We start from the raw sequence: 17,071 nt of genomic DNA, 5'->3' as shown, positions 1-17,071 counted from the left end.
GGAGCCTGATGTGGGACTCGATCTTGGGTCTCCAGGATCACGCCCTGGACCAAAGGTGGTGTTGAGCCACCCGGGCTGCCCAAAACTACTTTAATTATTACCATCATCATCACTAAAGAGAAATATGTGTGCAGACCATACCACTGAATAAAAAAAGATCAAGAAAAACAAGCTACCGGATTTTCTTTTGATATAGGTACACTGCAGTTTTGGGGATGCTAAAATGAACTTCGAAGAGGATCAATTCCTATGGAGTTACAAATAATCTGTGAAACCACATCCATTTAAGGACGATGGAGTAATTTTAATTGTTAAAAATGTCCATCTCAATTAACAAGTTTAACTAACTTCCCAAATGAAGCAGAACTGAAGAGACGACGCTTTAGGTACATTTAGATTCTACCCAGGTGTCCAGATTCTCACATTTGGGAAACCGATTACAGCAAAAGGCATCAAACAGAGGCGGAACTGTTTGAGGGGGTAAGTTGGGAACTGGTACCTTGAACGTAGGTGAGTACCAGACCTACAGATCCGAAAGTCAGGTGTCAGGACTGTCTTATGTGCTATGTGAGAAGCAGAGAGTGTCTCATCCATGGGCTTTTGTTAATGGTTCTCCAATTTTGGACTAAGACCCACGGTAAGAAATACATCTACATTAGCTACCAGTGCGTATGTATGTGGAAATGAAAAGGGTTTTTTTTAAAAATAATACTTAATCACATTATGAACTCTGTATAATATCATATCATTCTATTCTATGTCACTTTTTAAATAAACACAGCTCATGATCAAAAATCAGCTTCATGACCCACTAATGTGTACAGAGGCAGTGTGAGAAATACTGGTTTATGTCCGTGAAGGCATCCTGGGTCCTGAAGGGTCTTTGCACACTTCAATTTTATGTAAATTTTGTGCATTGCTGAACTTTCTAGGGCGAATGACTGTAGCTTTACTCAGAATATCAACAGGGTCTTTGACCCAGAAAGTTTTGAGCTTACTGGACGTTCACGGCATTAACCTCCAGCATGGTGCAACATGGTACACTAGATTCTGTGAGTCCCAATCTACTTAAGCAATTTTATCAAAATTAAACAGAGAAAATATAGAAGGCAAAGAGATCACAGAATATACAGGATCTAAAGAAATACGGCTAACATACATTTTCCGAAGAGAAAGAACCCTGAAACTTTGTAACTTTGCGATAAATGTTGTATTTAGAAAGCACCCATTTCTCATTTTTAAAAATAGCAAAATTTGAAACAGCATTTCTCTAGACGGTTCAAAGTTTCGTACTTTACGAAAATGTCAGAAATCCTATGAAATAAACTCATTTTTTAAAATGACTTTTTACTGCTTATAAAATCTAATGGAAGAAAGTACAGTATCAAATGTATCTTTGAAAACTTCACAGTGTTTACATGACTCAGCACAAGCCTGTATAGTATCTACGTTCATTTAGTTAAGAAATACTGAGCGTCTATTATTGTCAGGCTTAAAACATTTACTACTTCACCCGTTTTCATGCCAATCTTGCAGGTATATATTATACTGAGGCTTCAGATGAAATCAGGCAATTTGCCTGGGATCACACTATCAGGGGAAGAGCCAGAATTTGTGCCCAGATCGTTCTTACTCCAGAAGTCACAGGACTTGTAGGACACCAAGCTTACATAGCAGAGTCCCTTCTCTCAAAGTGCTATGGGTGTTCAGATGGGGAGGAAGATGCATCTGCGAGGGAGGGCACTGAGCAAGGCTTTATGAAAGAAGGAGCATTAGGGCCAGTGCTTGAAAGACCTGCTTGTTTTAGTTGTGAAGCTGAGAAGTGACAGCCGGCGACAATGTGAACAAAGATGCTCAGTGGGAAAGTCAGGAAACAAGGGTGGTTGAAACCTACAAATAAACCTTCTTGAAGCCAAAATCTGGTTTTGATTACCTGACTGCATTCTATCCTTAGACCCAACGAATGTTTTTCTCAATCAGTCCATCAATCAGAGAGCTGAATTTTCAAAATTCTGCAAGTTTTCCAATACTTACAAGGAGAGACGCCCCTAAATCACAAGGGAAGCATGCGAAGGCAGGAAACTGAGGGGAAGCTAGAGGAGCAGGGTGTTGGGAATTCTGAAAAAACAACTACCAACCCCCGTCCAGGCAGCAGAGCCAACAAAGTGACTGTGATCGCATGCTTTTACTCACTGCAAAATGTCAGTGCTTTTAGAAAATCTCTGAATTTATGATGGAATATGGGAAATGGAATTTATTTTGTAACCTTACTCAATCATAATTTTTTGCTGTATTTTTATCCTGTGTTTTGACATGCAAAAATCACGTTCGTTGAAACAGACACTAACATTATGATCCAATTGTGAAGTACGACTATGGCAAAATATTTTAACTTGATCAAAAGAGACACTATTTGGCCCACTAGCCAGGTGGGAGCTGTGCCGGGCCACCTGGTTCTTCTCTCGTCGTTGCCGCTGTGGATCCGGCCCAGCCGGTGTGCAGGACCCCTGGCCTGCCGCCTAGCTATCCTCCCAGCTGCACTTCAGACCAGGAAGTCTCTACTCGCTTCTCCCAGCCATGTCTTGTCACTATTTAAAATTAAATCCCTTATATTCCCCTTCACTATTATTCATATTCCCCAAATGAGTGAGAACATACACTGTATATATATAAGGGAAGGGAGAAGAAGTGTGTGGGAGATATCAGAAAGGGACACAGAACATAAAGACTTCTAACTCTGGGAAATGAACTAGGGGTGGTGGAAGGGGAAGAGGGCGGGGGGTGGGGGTGAATGGGTGACGGGCACGGAGGGGGACACTTGACGGGATGAGCACTGGGTGTTATTCTGTATGTTGGTAAATTGAACACCAATAAAAATTAATTTATAAAAATAAAAAAATAATAAAATTAAATCCTTGTTTTCTTCGTGAATGTTCCCTGAAGTATGAATGATGCTGGCCTTTCCATACCCTCCTTTGTGCAGCACAAAATAAAGGCAAGTCCATGCCTTCTAATGCTGAACAGTATCTCATTCCCATGTACAGTGGGAGCACCACAGCATCTTGGAACTCTCTAGGGAAGGGATCTTGGTGATCAACCCAAAGAAACTGAGGCTGAAGACATTACATGACTTGCCCAAGGCCACATGGCTAGCGGCTCAGCTGGAACCAGCATCCAAGCCTTGTGCCTCCAATAAGCCCATGTTTTTCCCATTTCGAAAAATGTTAAGTGAGTGATGTAATCGGAAATCTTCAGGGTGCCTACACAAGCCTAAGTTGAAGGTAATTTCCAAAGATACTAGACACAGTGCGATGTTCCAACTGAATGGCCCCTTCTCATTTAGGTGGAGGATTTTATAGAAGGGATATAGTACATTGATCCAAGTGAAATAAGAATAATGTTCTTAATCAGATTTATAGTAGCACAGCTACCCGCAGAGGAAAGAGCCAGCAGACCATGTCTTACATCCATTAGCAGGGGCAGGCGAGTCACCCTTTGCATGGGGAGGATGAGGAAGGAGATCATGGGTAAGTTCCTACAGTCTTCGTGGGACTCAATTCGTGACAGTACTTCTTTAAAAGATGGGTTGGTGGCTCTGAGAAGAAACAAAGAAAGAAGAATTCAAAATACTTTCTCTTCAAGGTAAAAAGCAAAAACATACTACAGACATTCCTCGAAGATATTGTGGATATCCAGACCACTACGATAAAGCAAATGCTGCAATCAAGTGAGTCAAAGGAATTTTGGATTTCCCAGGTCATGTAAAAGTCATGTTTACACCACACTGTCATCTATTAAGTGTGCAATAGCATCGTGTCTTAAAAAAGATGCACCGTGCCTGGGGGGCTCAGTCGGTTGAGCATCTGCCTTGGGCTCAGGTCATGGTCCCAGGGTCCTGAGATCAAGCCCCACATAAGGCTCCCTGCTCAGCTTGGAGCCTGCTTCTCCCTCTCCCTCTGCCTCTCCCCCTGCTTGCTCACTCTGCATGCACTTGCTCTCTCTCTCTCTCTCTCTCAAATAAATAAAATCTTTAAAAAAAAAAAGATGCACATACCTTCATTAAAACATAGTTTATGGCTAAAAAAAATGCTAACCATCATCTGAGCTCTCAGTGAGTTATAATCATTGACCACAGATCACTGTAACACATATAATAATGAAAATATCTGAAATATTGTGAGAATCACAAAAATGTAACAGAGATACCAAGTGAGCAAATGTTGTTGGGAGAAATGGTGCCAACAGACTTGCTCGACGCAATTTGTAAAAAAACAGATCTGGTAAAAGTGAGATAAAGTGGAGCACACTAAACCTAAGTATGCCTGTTAAAACACTGTGATAAATTCACATATTATGATTTTTAATATATAAAACAACAAACAATGACATAGACACAGATGGCCTATCTGCCTTTTATAGTGAAGACTAAATATGACAGGATTTTAAGATAATATGAACAATAAGAAATGCATGAGCTATAAATTTATAGAAGTGGGAAGTAAACGAAGAGGCGATCAAAAAGGTGAACATATCTGTGAATATATTAATTATTAACGCGTACAGGCTAGATCTGCAATCTGATAATCTATAGACATTCCATTAAAAAGATAACAGATGGTGTTTTAAGTCACTTCTCTAGCCCCAAATTATAATCCCAGAAAGAAATATCATATTTATTTACTAGGAGGCTTCTGGCCTTTTTCAAAGCTTCTAGGACAGAAAACTTTCTGACCATGCCAGCTGGAGTATTTCTCCCCTCCTGGTGACATAACAACAGTGATAATACCGCCACAATGTTTTTATGGAACTTAGCCAGACATACCGACATACAGGACCTCACATGGAAACAGTCAGACAATATTTAAGGAAGGCCAAAAGGGGATTCCAATAAGAAGAGAGTCTTAGAAGGATCCTCCACTGGCCAAGCAACAGCCCTAGCATCTGATGAAGACAGAAGTCAAATCAAGGCCTTTTGAGTTTCAGGGGGGCCTGACCCCCATATCTCTTGCTTTCGTAGCTCACTTCACCCCAGAGGGACTCCGAGGAGTTCCCTTGTGACTTACAACAAGGAGGAGACAGGGATCGGGACTGGGTACTGTAATCGCATGTTGGGGAGCAAGAGGCCAAGAAGCAGGGCAGCTGTGGTTCCAACTTAAAAAAAATGTATTTTGAAAATTAGATGTTCTGGTTCACAAATAAGTAAATGCCCAGAATAGCCAATTAAAAGAAATTACACAGAAATGTTTTATTTTCATTTTCTCAAATGAGGAATTTTAAGTTTCCTTTCCTGCTAGCTTTAAAAAGATGTTTAGTAAGTTAAAAAAAAAAATCAAACTCCAAATCAGTTCCATATTTAAAATCACTCAGGTCCCAGGACCCCTTCCCCCAAATATTGATTAAATAGTCTGGTCTGGGATGGTCCCTGGGGATCTATTATATGTTTGTTTTCAAAGATTCTCAAGCATTTCCAGTGTGTGAATTCACAATACTTGCTACAAAACTCATGAAAACACAGCTACTATTTCCCATGTGAAAGCTCAAACGGTATCATTAAGTTAACTTAGACAGAATCTTTATTTTTTAAAGATTTTATTTTTAAGTAATCTCTACACCCGATGCGGGGCTCGAACTTACAACTGAGATCAAGGGTCTCATGCTCCACTGACTGAGCTAGCCAGGGGCCCCTAGAACCTTTACTTCTTAAGTTACAGCAGTGCCTATTCACATTTTTAAAATCCTGCAAACTTTAACGACACAAAATGAAATTTAGCTCTGATTCAAGGCTTTGTTTTCAAACACGTAACTTGCATTTTTTCTAACAGTTACACAGCGCCCTATCGGCAGTCCCGGGGCCGTTGGGAGGTTAAGAAAACCTGGGGTGAGATTAAGCCCCCAAGAACATTTGGCAACGTCTAGGACCATTTTTGGTTGTTACCATTGGAGTGAGGGGCATCTAGTCCACAGAGGCCAAGGATGCTATAAAACATGCTACAATGCACAGGACAGACCCACAGCAAAGACTCATCCAGGCCAAAATGTCAACGGTGCCAACAAACCCTGCTTTGTACTTAAAAACTTCATTTGCGGTTGCCAGCTATTAATTTTCCACCCTGCCCATTCAAGAGTTTCATGAGGTTGTGGAGGGAGGAGCAGCTCAAGGAGCCCTTCCCACTGACTTGGGAGCTTCAGTGGGCTGTGTCTCCCAGCACCAACCCCAATCCCCTTGCAGGGGCTCACACCCTGCAGAGAAGCTGAGCAGAGCTCCACTGCTGTGGTCATAAATGCCACAGCCTACACAGGGGCTGTGAGTGATAACAGCCATCAGCCCCCAAGCCGAGTTTATGGCAATGTACACTGTGTTGTAAAACAGATAGCTACTTGACATAAACAGGGCCCCCAAAATAAAACATTACTGAACAATCGCTGACTTTTAAGGCTAAAGCCATATACATCACATCAAAAAAAAAAAAAAAAAAGGAAAACACACAAACTCTAGGTTAAACCTAAAGAGGACAAAGAGAAAAGGTGAGGAGGGAAATTTAAAGCCTCTTTGTTGTATTCTTAACGCCTTTAAGAACATTTTTTTTCCTATTGCTTTCCTTCAGTCCTTCCCTGCTCTCCTCATTTCTAACTACCCAGAAGGGGAACATCAAAAATTCCTATAAAATTCCTATAGAAATTCCTATAAAAAACTTCCGTTTCGTCATCCCAACGGAAGAAGAGTAGAGAAGTTCTGGATCTGAGGCAGGAGTTCAACTCAAATACTTTCTTGGCCTCAGGCAAACTATTCAATGGCTTATAAAACTGGGGAGTTCTAGAATGACGATCACTCCCGTAGCTCGCAGCAATCTAAAACAACAACAAGGAAAATAACAGAAACCTATAATTTTGTAATTGCTTTAGAGAGAAAGTTGTCCACAGTATAGATTTTTCTACTGCAACATCCTCACCCTGAAAGCAATCCTGGAAAATAGCCCACCAAGTGTCATTTCTAAGTATGATGTAAGAGATCAATGAATTTCAATCAACGTGACCTAATTAAACAGTGGTTAGGCTATTAAGGGCAACATTCAACATCTCTTACAACAATTTCTGTAGTGTTCGTTGTTGGTAGACTTCATTTGTGCAGTATTTCACATACGGGTCAAATGTGGATGCTGTGTGCTTTTCCACAATGTCACTTATGTCATCGATGAAGATATTATTCTGATGTCTTGCTTCCAACTCCGTGAAGAATCTAGAAAAAGAAACTCATTTACGTTTTCTTATTTATAACTGAAAAACATCAAAGATCATTCTCATGTCATGTTATTATGCAGGGCTTGGAAATACCAACAGCGCACAATACCAACTCAAAGGGATACAATGAAAAACTATAAAGATTGTCTGAACTCAAATCTATCGTATTAACATCTTTATTACTTCAAGTGTTCAACTGAAAACACTGATAACATAGGGCATTTCTCTGCTTTCAGGTATATTTCAGAATGTACAGATTTCACTATTTTTCCAAGAATTCCCTAGATATTGGAGGAGGTGGGGTCATGTTTCCGTATTTCATTGTATTGAAAAGCCTATGAGCAAAACAACTAAATAAGTACTTAGAGAACAAGTCGGAGGGGCGCCTGGGTGGCTCAGTCAGTTAAGCGTCCAACTCTTGATTTCAGCTCAGGTCATGATCTCAGGGTTGTGAAATCAAGACCTGTGTCTGGCTCCATACTGCTCCATGCTGCTTAAGAGCCTCTCCTTCTCCCACTGTCCCTCCCCCACTTGCATGCACTCTCTTAAAAAAAAAAAAAAGAGTCTGAAATACACCTAATTCTGTGTCCTTTCTCTGCAAATAATACTATTTTAAGACATTTAAATGTACTCAGAAATTATTAAAATGGCATTTTTGGGTTGCCAGATTTAGGGTGTGTTTGAATCTATCAGTGTCTAGTCCTTTGAAAATTAAATTTCTGGTAAATGAGTTATTTTATAGTACAAGTATGTGCAAAAATAGTGAATGGGACATCTTGAGCAATCTGTATTTTCTCTGGCAATCCTACACGGCATTCAATTTTAACAGCACATCAAAATCAAATACTTGAAATAGGTTTCTACCAAGAGCATGGAGCTCAAAACGTAGTCCATAAACCAAGCATCTAAGAGCTAGAAATGCAGAATCTCACTGCCTATGTCCCCCAAGCCAAACCTGCATTTTGAATGCACAGTAAAAGTTGAGATGAACCACCCTAGAGCACACTTATTGTCCAAGTTGGGAGGAATAGGAAAATCTATTAGAAAGAACTATCACTGGGTGGCCAAAGCATCTTCCAAAAGTAAGGAAGGTGAAAATAACATTAATTTCTCTAATGTTGAGTTCTGAAATAGTCCTACAAGAGCAATTTAGTTTTCAATAACCTCTTTAGCATTCATCACATCATAACTCCTAACGAGTTTGCTAGGTGGACTCCAAATACAAAATTCAAGGCAGACAGTGAATGAGACAGCAGAAATCTACACAAGACAATTAATAGTAAATATGGGCTAACATTGTCTCACATTTGCATCTCAATTATTTTCAAAGAATATCCTGGCACCCAGCAATAAAACAATCCAGATTTTAAGAGGTCTTGAATTTACATATTTTCATGTACATTAAATGCACTGTGCTATAAATTGTATTTGTATTAGTTTGTCATCATTACCTATTTTATTTTTAAATGTTTCCATACGAGCTTAAAAAAATGAAGAAATATACCTTAAATCCTAGAAGAGTAAAATTATTTACGCTGGGAGAAAGCATAAAAAAAATCTGTATTTCCTTTAAGAAGGATTTAGGGAAAATAATCAGTAGGATTCTCATCCATAGCTTGTAAGCAGCTTAGTTATCCAAGCCCTTTGTTTAAAACAGCAGCAGAAAAAAAAACAAAAAACAAAAAACAAACATAAAGTACACTTGGCTGGGCTACTTGGTTTTCCTTCCAAAGGTATCAGGGTTAATATGCACAATCTTAAATAGTAGGTCAGAAATAGCAAATTATGTTCCAAAAAAGCTTCATATCACTTTGTCAGGACTGCATCTATTAACATTCAAGTAAAATATCAAACGCTCTCCTCAGAGTTTCAGCAATTGTAAAAACAACCTACTCTAAACCCTTACTATGTCTGCTAAAGGATATTTAAAAGCCATGTTTCTTAAAGGATATTTTCTATATAGACACGTCCCTGACTTCAAGAACTGCATGTTATATTGGGAAGGTAAGGCTACACAGACGATGGTGGTGGTGGTGTCAGAATCTTTTTTTTTTTTTTTTAATTTCAAGAACTATGTATGTTTTCAATTAGGGTAAGATATATGTACAACAAAATTTGCCATCTTAACCATTTTTAAGTATACAATTCAAGGATATTACATGCATAATATTGTACAATTTTCAGCACCTTCTATTTCCAAAATATTTTCATCACCTCCAACAGAAATGCTATACCCATCACCTAATAATGTTCCATCCCCCCTCTCCCCAGCCTCTAATCACCTTTTTTTCTTTTTTGAGGGGGGAAGGGAATGAAGGAGGATGGGTTGAGGAAGAGAGAGAATCCCAACCAAGCAGGATCCACGCCCAGTGGAGAGCTCCATGTGGGGCTTGATCTCACCACCCTGAGATCGTGGCCTGAGCCGAAATCAAGAGATCAAGAGTCTGGCATGTAACTGACTGAGCCATCCAGGTGCCCCTGCCAACACTTTCTATCTCTATGAATTTGCCTCTTCTAGATATCTCATATAAGTGATCATAAAATCTTTGTGTTGTCTGGCTTATTGCATTCAGTGTCATGTTTTCCATGTTAATCTATGCTAACACATGTAACAACGTTATTCCTCCTTATGGCTGAATAATATTCTGTTGTGTGTGTGTATATGTATTATGCTTATCCATTCATCTGCTGATGGACACTTAGGCTGTTTCTCCCTTTCTGGCCACTGTGAATAAATGATACTGTTATGAACATTTGTCCACAAGCATCTATCTGAGTCCTTGTTTTCAAGTCTTTGGGTCTATATACCTACAGGTGGACCTTTAACTTCACTGACTCTGCCAAAAATGATATATATATCAAGAAGGGCTAGTATCCTGCCAAGAACCAGTACAGAAGAAGTTGGGTTATATACCGAGGAGAGATTATTTCACTAAATCACAGCTGAATAGGAAATGATGCATAGACGAGCAGCCCATAGGAGGCATGGAACCACTTAATTACGATATAAGACCTGTAACAAAGGCATACAGTGCAAAGTCCAGAGGGCCGGGTGACTGCAAGGAAAGAATGTGAGGAGGGTCATCAGTGATGAGGATGGCATTAGTGGGAGCAGAGCGGCACGGGAAATAAGGTAGGTACAGGCACAAATTGGGAAACTGGGATTCAGTAAGGCTGAGGTATTGATCATGGGAGGACCAACGGCAGAGAATGAGGGTTGAAATGCATGTCAAAGCCAGACTGCAAAGGTCGGACTGTACGCTGAGCAGCTTGCACTTCGTCTGTGGATGATGAGAACCACTGGAGGTGATGAAGACAATACATCATCCGATCAGAGAAAACTGGGGCAGAGAAGTGCAAATGGGGAGAGAGGAGACTGCAAGCAGGCCAATGAAATGGCTAACGTGGGCACAAAGCCTGGCTTTATGGGGAAGTCAAAAAAGAGGGGACACAGATTAGGGAAACAATTAGGAGAAAAAATTAACAGAAAGAAAAAAAAAAAAACCTCATCAGAGGGGAAATCAAGGAAGATGCTGGGGTTTCTATTCAAGATTTCCACCTGGGCATCAAGGTGGGCCAAGAAACCATTCACAAAGACAGGGATTTAGGAGGAGTGAGAAGGAGCATGAAGGAGCTTATGGCTGGAGCATGGAAGGAGCATGAAGGAGCTTATTGATTTTGCCTTAGATGTATCAAAAGGAAAGCTAAAAATACATGTCTGTGAGAATTCAGAGCCACGGGAGTTCTGGGTAGTATGTAGTCAGGACAGGTTCACATTTAGCTGGTTTTCATTTTCATATAAATGCAAAATAGTTACTCATTGTTTTAACTCCATGTGTCTTTCAGGAAAATGTTCAGAGAAAACTGAAAAAAAAAAATTAAGAAAAACCATTCAGAAGGCCATTATCATGTAAATCTAAGAAATAAATGTCTCTGAGGCAAATATCCCTTTCTTGTCTTTAACTAACCATTGTAGTCTGAAGGAATGCAACTACATAACCAAAAACAACAGTAACTTGGCTTTTCCCAACGAAAAGGAAAATTCATTTATCACAGTACAAGCCCTGCCAAAGTATAAGATTAAAAACAAAGTACTAATGAAATATGTGTTTATGCTACTTACTTTAATATAATATACACTGAGCCACCCATCTTTTATTTTGACAATAGCATAATTAAGACATAATTTAAAGCTTCCTATGTTAAATTATCTATTGGTTATTTTGGCAAATTTGCATAGTTTACTAAGTGAGCTGGGCTACAAAAAGACCAAGAAAGTTATTATTGAAGAATGAGATATTATTTCAATAACCGAGAATGCTGGAGATCCAAATCAAACCTGAAGTCAAAGTAAAAGCATTCCGGTTCCCTCAATGAAATTTAAATGAGTTTGCGAAGTAATTTGGCCTATTGGAAGGACAACATTTTAATGGAAATACATGTCAGCCCTGTGAATTCCCCCCCACCCCCCGCCCCGGGACAATACCTTCATTATTTCATCTGTGTAGCATCACCCAGATGATCATGTTTTATACACAATCATGCTATACAACTTCTCTCATGTCTCTTTTCCCCAACAAAATTCTAAATCCCATCGCTAAAGTCCAGATGTTGAGAAGATTCTAATGGACCAGAAAAGGCTTCCTGGAAACATTGCCTCCTAACCAGAAACCCGAGTTAGCCCTGTTGACTGTTGAGTCTCGGGCACCAGGCACAATCACACCCATGCTTCAGAGGACTGCAACCTGCCCAGATGAGCTCGCCAGCTGTGCAGAGAATGGTCAGACCATCAAGGACACCATAGTGGCCTCTCGGGAGCTGGGTCTTCAAGATGGGCTTAAAGCTGGGTCTTAAAGACAAGACTACAGGGCAGCCCAGGTGGCTCAGCGGTTTAGTGCCGCCTTCGGCCCAGGGCGTGATCCTGGAGACTCAGGATCGAGTCCCGCATCAGGCTCCCTGCATGGAGCCTGCTTCCCCCTCTGCCTGTGTCTCTGCCTCTCTCTCTCTCTCTCTCTCTCTGTGTCTCTCATAATAAAAAATTTAAAAAAAATAGACGAGACTACATTAGAAAAGCTTAATCATGACCTACATCCTTTCCTCTAATATTTCCTAGAACTGCAAGGACTGCAGAGTCTCTAGGCTCTGTGTGGCTGCGTTATCAAGCGGTAATCTTAAATGCAGAGCTGCATTGTGGGGTAAAAAAAAAAAAGTCAACAAGGAGGTAGCTGTTTTTGATATAATCAGCACCTGTACTTTTGTTAGCTTCAGCTTCTCCCTTCTGCAATGGGTAGAAAAGACAGGTGTGAGCTATATATGTACCCATATCATATTAACAGCCTTCTTAATATTCGATTGATAATGTAACTGGCAAGTCAGATATGAGAGTTCCTGATAGCTCTTGAGAACTGTAGGGCAAATCTACCAGTCTATAGAGGAGATTACAGTCTATTAAATATAGACAATAAATCTGATTCATCAGTCAACCAGCAAAATCTCCTCCTATGTGTCTCCCTCAAAGTGACAGGCTTTGGTAAGCGTCAAGGAACAAACAACTGATATTTATGACCCTTAAGCTCAGGGCTACGTGCTTCCCGTATACCGCCTCATTTAATTTAATCCTCAAGCCTGCTTTATGGGAAGGCTTTTATACCCACTCTAGAGATAACAAAACCAAGGCTGAGAGAGCTTACGTCAAAACTCAAAACCACCAAGCCTCAGTTTGAACCAGAGCCCCACGCCTGTGATCCAACCACACCAACGCCTCTGCTCACAGACGCCCGCTGAGCTTGCCTGCTACGACCAGGCCAGCCATCCTTCCACCGAGACATCCAGCAAAAAGACGAACAGCTGGAGCTGAGAAGGAACCACAGTATCTTCCAAGAAGACCAGCTGTCGAATCATCTCAGCACATAAACCACACACATCAACACAGTAAAGGATTTATGCTGTGCTGAGATCTGCAGGGCGGCCCAGGAGTGGTCAACCACCCCTTGTGTGTGGCCTCCAGGGAAAACAATCAGGAAGGCCACAGCCAGTGATGTGCTCTGGTCCTGGCTGACACAGTATAAGCAAATGCTGCTTTCCAGGTGCCCTGCGAAATTCAGAGTCGTTCATTTTTGGCTTCCTTACACCCTGGGGCCCTCCACTTTGCCTCGCAACCCCCCACTCATCTTTCAAGAGCCCTTCAAGAAGCTTTCCCTGCCCCACTGGGCTGGGTTAATTTACGTCTTTATAAACCCCTATGCTTCTCCTTTAGTAGTCCTACCTGTGATCCTTACTAATTATATTATGATTGTGTTTACATCTGCTTCTCTTAGCAAACTCTAGAGAAGAGGGACCGTGTCTCTTTTGTTCAACTCCCTGACCCTAACCAGGATATGACCAAAAAAACCTGGACATGGTACCTGAAACACAGTCAAATATTTGACGTGCATAAACCAAATTTGTGTTCTAAATAGAAAAATTAAATATGAAACGTGTTCAAGTAATTTTGTTTTACCGGTATTACCAAACATGTCACACCCATAAATTGGTTAGTATCTTTGCTTTACTCACTGATAAATCAAGTGAATGTATTTTTTGTTGTTTTTTGTTTTTGTTTTTGTTTTTTTAACCACAAACTGGGTTCCCAGAAGTATGCAAGACACGATAGGGGTCACCAACCAATGAAGACACAGACGCCTTTTATAATCCTATCATGCGGGGTCACCGAAATGAGACCCAGTCCAGCCCCAAGTCTCTTCAGTGCCAGCTGCACTCTCCAAAAAACCTGCCAGGACCTGCGACTCCCCCAAGCATGCAGCCGAGGGAAGATTCTAGCCCCGCTAAGGAAGCTCTCAGCGCTCTTGCAGGAGAAGCCCAGAAAGCAGGGCTCTGGTTATAATCAGCACTGTCCTGTGCCCTTCCTGGAATGGCATCCTTTCAAGGTACTTTTCCTTCATTAATATCCATCTGCCTAAAGCAAACTCCGAACCATTCTTGGACGTCTCCCTCACTCGAATGAGCCGTCAACTAAACAGCTGCAGGATCCCACCAGAGAGGGTCATATTCCCTTATGCTGAGCCATGTGACATACCAGGCAGGTTTCACATGTCTAAGTTGCTGCTGTATCATAAAATATCTCCACTAAACAAAGAAATAGTCCAGATAAGTGGCAGCAAACTATTTGCTGCTGGAAGTACTTTTCCTAACAGAGCACCAACAGAAGAACATTCTGTACTCTACCAAAAATGAATTCATATTCTGCGCAGATAAGGGAGATTTGGGGCTTTGAGCATTTGTTTGGGGCTTTTTGTTGGTGGTCATGTTGACGCTAAAGATCGGCATCAAGTTCTGTTAATACTCTGCTAGGGGGATCCCTGGGTGGCGCAGCGGTTTGGCGCCTGCCTTTGGCCCAGGGCGCGATCCTGGAGACCTGGGATCGAATCCCACGTCAGGCTCCCGGTGCATGGAGTCTGCTTCTCCCTCTGCCTGTGTCTCTGCCTCTCTCTCTCATTCTGTGTGACTATCATAAATTAAAAAAAAAATACTCTGCTAGGTCAGGGACAGCAGTGCGTGACAAGAGGACGCCACTAACCTACGTGGCGCACTGCCCAGAGGCACGCTCCGCACTCTAGCAGGACATCGCCGACCAATCACAATGGATGAATAAGATGAAGTCCACCTAGGAATCCTCCACCAGACTAGCCATGATGGAAAATGTGTTACTTTGACAAAGACAGAGGGCTGTTGCTTCTCAACATCCTGATCTGGTAAAGGCCTCATGAGGGTTTCCTCCTCAGCAGACCATATATCTTGTCCTGTTCTATTTCAGCTTTTCCTTCTGAAATTTTGCCTCTGAATTGGCAAGGGGTAAGAGTTGGAATGAAGAGAGGCTGGGAATGGGAGATTAAAAAAAACAAAATTCCAAATAAAAATATTCTGGTAGCCTTAACTCCCATTCTGATAGCTCTGCTCGATCCTTAAAATCTCTAGGATGGATTTTGTTAAGAGATTCTTATCATCCTCACGAAACCTCCAAGATCAGCCTAGGCATAGAACAGAAGAGACTGGAGTGAAAGAGATGGACAAAGGATTTTTTTTTTTTTAAACCTCCATACCGCACAACACAGAGCATGCTTGGGTTTCAATCCAGCTCCTCCAGGTACCTTCAGTTCAAGGCACCCATCAAACCCCAAAAAAGGAAGGTGGAGCTGGGAGCCAGGGAAGAGAAAGGCAAAGAGAGACTAGAGAACTAAGTGCCCCCCGCAAGACCCCTCCACATCAGTCAAGGCTCCCCTTTCACTAGTTCTTCCTCTCACCGAGAATGTATATGCTCAGAGGAATATAAACTGGACCATACCGAGATAGGAAAACAGTATTTTAAAAGTTCCTGCGATATTAATGCCATTAGGCTATTTTCACTTAAAAAATGAGAATTTCAAGTATTTATCATGTGAATCTGCTTCACAAAAATATACTGGAGAAGAAGCCGGTTCCCATGGTAACTTACTGCATACTGGTTTCTTTCAGCACCGCTCACGTGCCTTCACCCATATTGCAAATCCTGCCAGAATGAGGGTCCCATGCTAATGAATGACAGAGAGCAAGTGCCAGTGCTCTTCTTAAGACGTCCTTAGAAGAGATGAAAGCCGCTAGATGAGTGGGCCTGTGATGCCCTGGCTTATTAGGGACAATTTCTACAGTTTTCATTTTTTTTTTTCCTGGAGGACAACTATTAATTGCCACACAATGGAAAAATCACTTCCAAATTTTATATAGGACCCTGGAGACTGAGACCAAGTATTTCTGGTTCACCACTGGCTCTCCAGGACTTAGCAAAGAATAAGCACGCGATAAATGTGCCAAACGAATCGATACGAGATGCCTGCTATCCTCCTTTGCCTCTTTGTTCAAGTTCCATCTTCCAAGGGGAGCAACAGTGAGTTATAATATGAAGCAAGCATCCACCAGGTCTGATTTAATAACGCCCTTAGATCACCAGGGTGCTCACGGCAGGGGTGGGCAGGGACGAGGTGGCTCTGCATAGCTCGGCTGGGTGGCAAATACCTCACGTGCGCATTTATGTGGGAATCTGAGATCCTGGGCTTGTGACCTCAAGAATAATTCTGCTAATCCACTGCCTGGCAAAAATCCTGCAAGAACTCAGAACCTAGGCAAGATTTATGACTTCTGAGGAACTGTTTCGTTTCATGGGATGACAGTTACATAACCAAACCTGTGGCCCCTTTACCTTGGCTACTTCTAAAAACATTACTGTGTTTAACCCTCACTCCCAGAAACACCAGCAGGAGAGGCAGCTGAGCACGTCGGCTCTCCTCCTCACTGCCTCCTTTTCTATTTCCCACTTAAACGGCCACATTCATTTCCTACTCAAACATGTCATTTACTGTAAGTTGCCTTGAGCCTTTTGTGGATGCAGTTGGGAATATAAATTATCAATTATAAACCAACCAGGAAAATGTGCATGCTTGGTGGCTGCTGGGAAAGAGCACCAAGAGTAAACTTATAGAACACTGGAACGAAGTCAAGTCAAACACAACGGTCTTCGTGCTGAAGCCCCCTTCCCTATTGTGGGCTGGTCATTCTGGAATAAAATCAGCACACGAAAGAACACATTTGTCTTCAGGCACCATTTCCAGATCCTTTTAGGTGGTGCCCACAGTCTTTCAATCCGAATTCAATCCACGGAGAAGAATAACGTTTAAAGGAAGCCCCAAATCTCTGCATCTCTGTTTTTCTTTATTAATCATGCCCCTAAAAGTCGTCTTCCTAAAGAAAGAACTGCTTCCTCTGGCATCCCATCAATTTCATCAAAAAAGACAGAGGGACC

The 17,071-nt window shown here is 41.5% G+C and overlaps 1 protein-coding gene across 1 annotated transcript in view; it reads right to left on the bottom strand.

Moving 5' to 3' along the window:
• The window catches only part of ARHGEF26 (Rho guanine nucleotide exchange factor 26), a gene marked incomplete at its 5' end in the record, with an annotated part of 113,155 nt that overhangs the window by 42,120 nt on the left and 53,964 nt on the right, over positions 1-17,071 (bottom strand). The window contains 2 exons of the mRNA XM_055321054.1: positions 3,466-3,595; positions 7,085-7,237. Coding sequence (XP_055177029.1) covers positions 3,466-3,595; positions 7,085-7,237 — 283 coding nt within the window. The remainder of the gene's footprint in view (positions 1-3,465; positions 3,596-7,084; positions 7,238-17,071) is intronic.

This window comes from Nyctereutes procyonoides, unplaced genomic scaffold (genome assembly GCF_905146905.1).
Source record: "Nyctereutes procyonoides isolate TBG_1078 unplaced genomic scaffold, NYPRO_anot_genome, whole genome shotgun sequence".
Classification (NCBI taxonomy): Eukaryota; Metazoa; Chordata; class Mammalia; order Carnivora; family Canidae; genus Nyctereutes; species Nyctereutes procyonoides.
The sequence above is the reverse complement of the archived record's forward strand: the minus strand, read 5'-3'. Positions and strand labels throughout refer to the sequence as shown.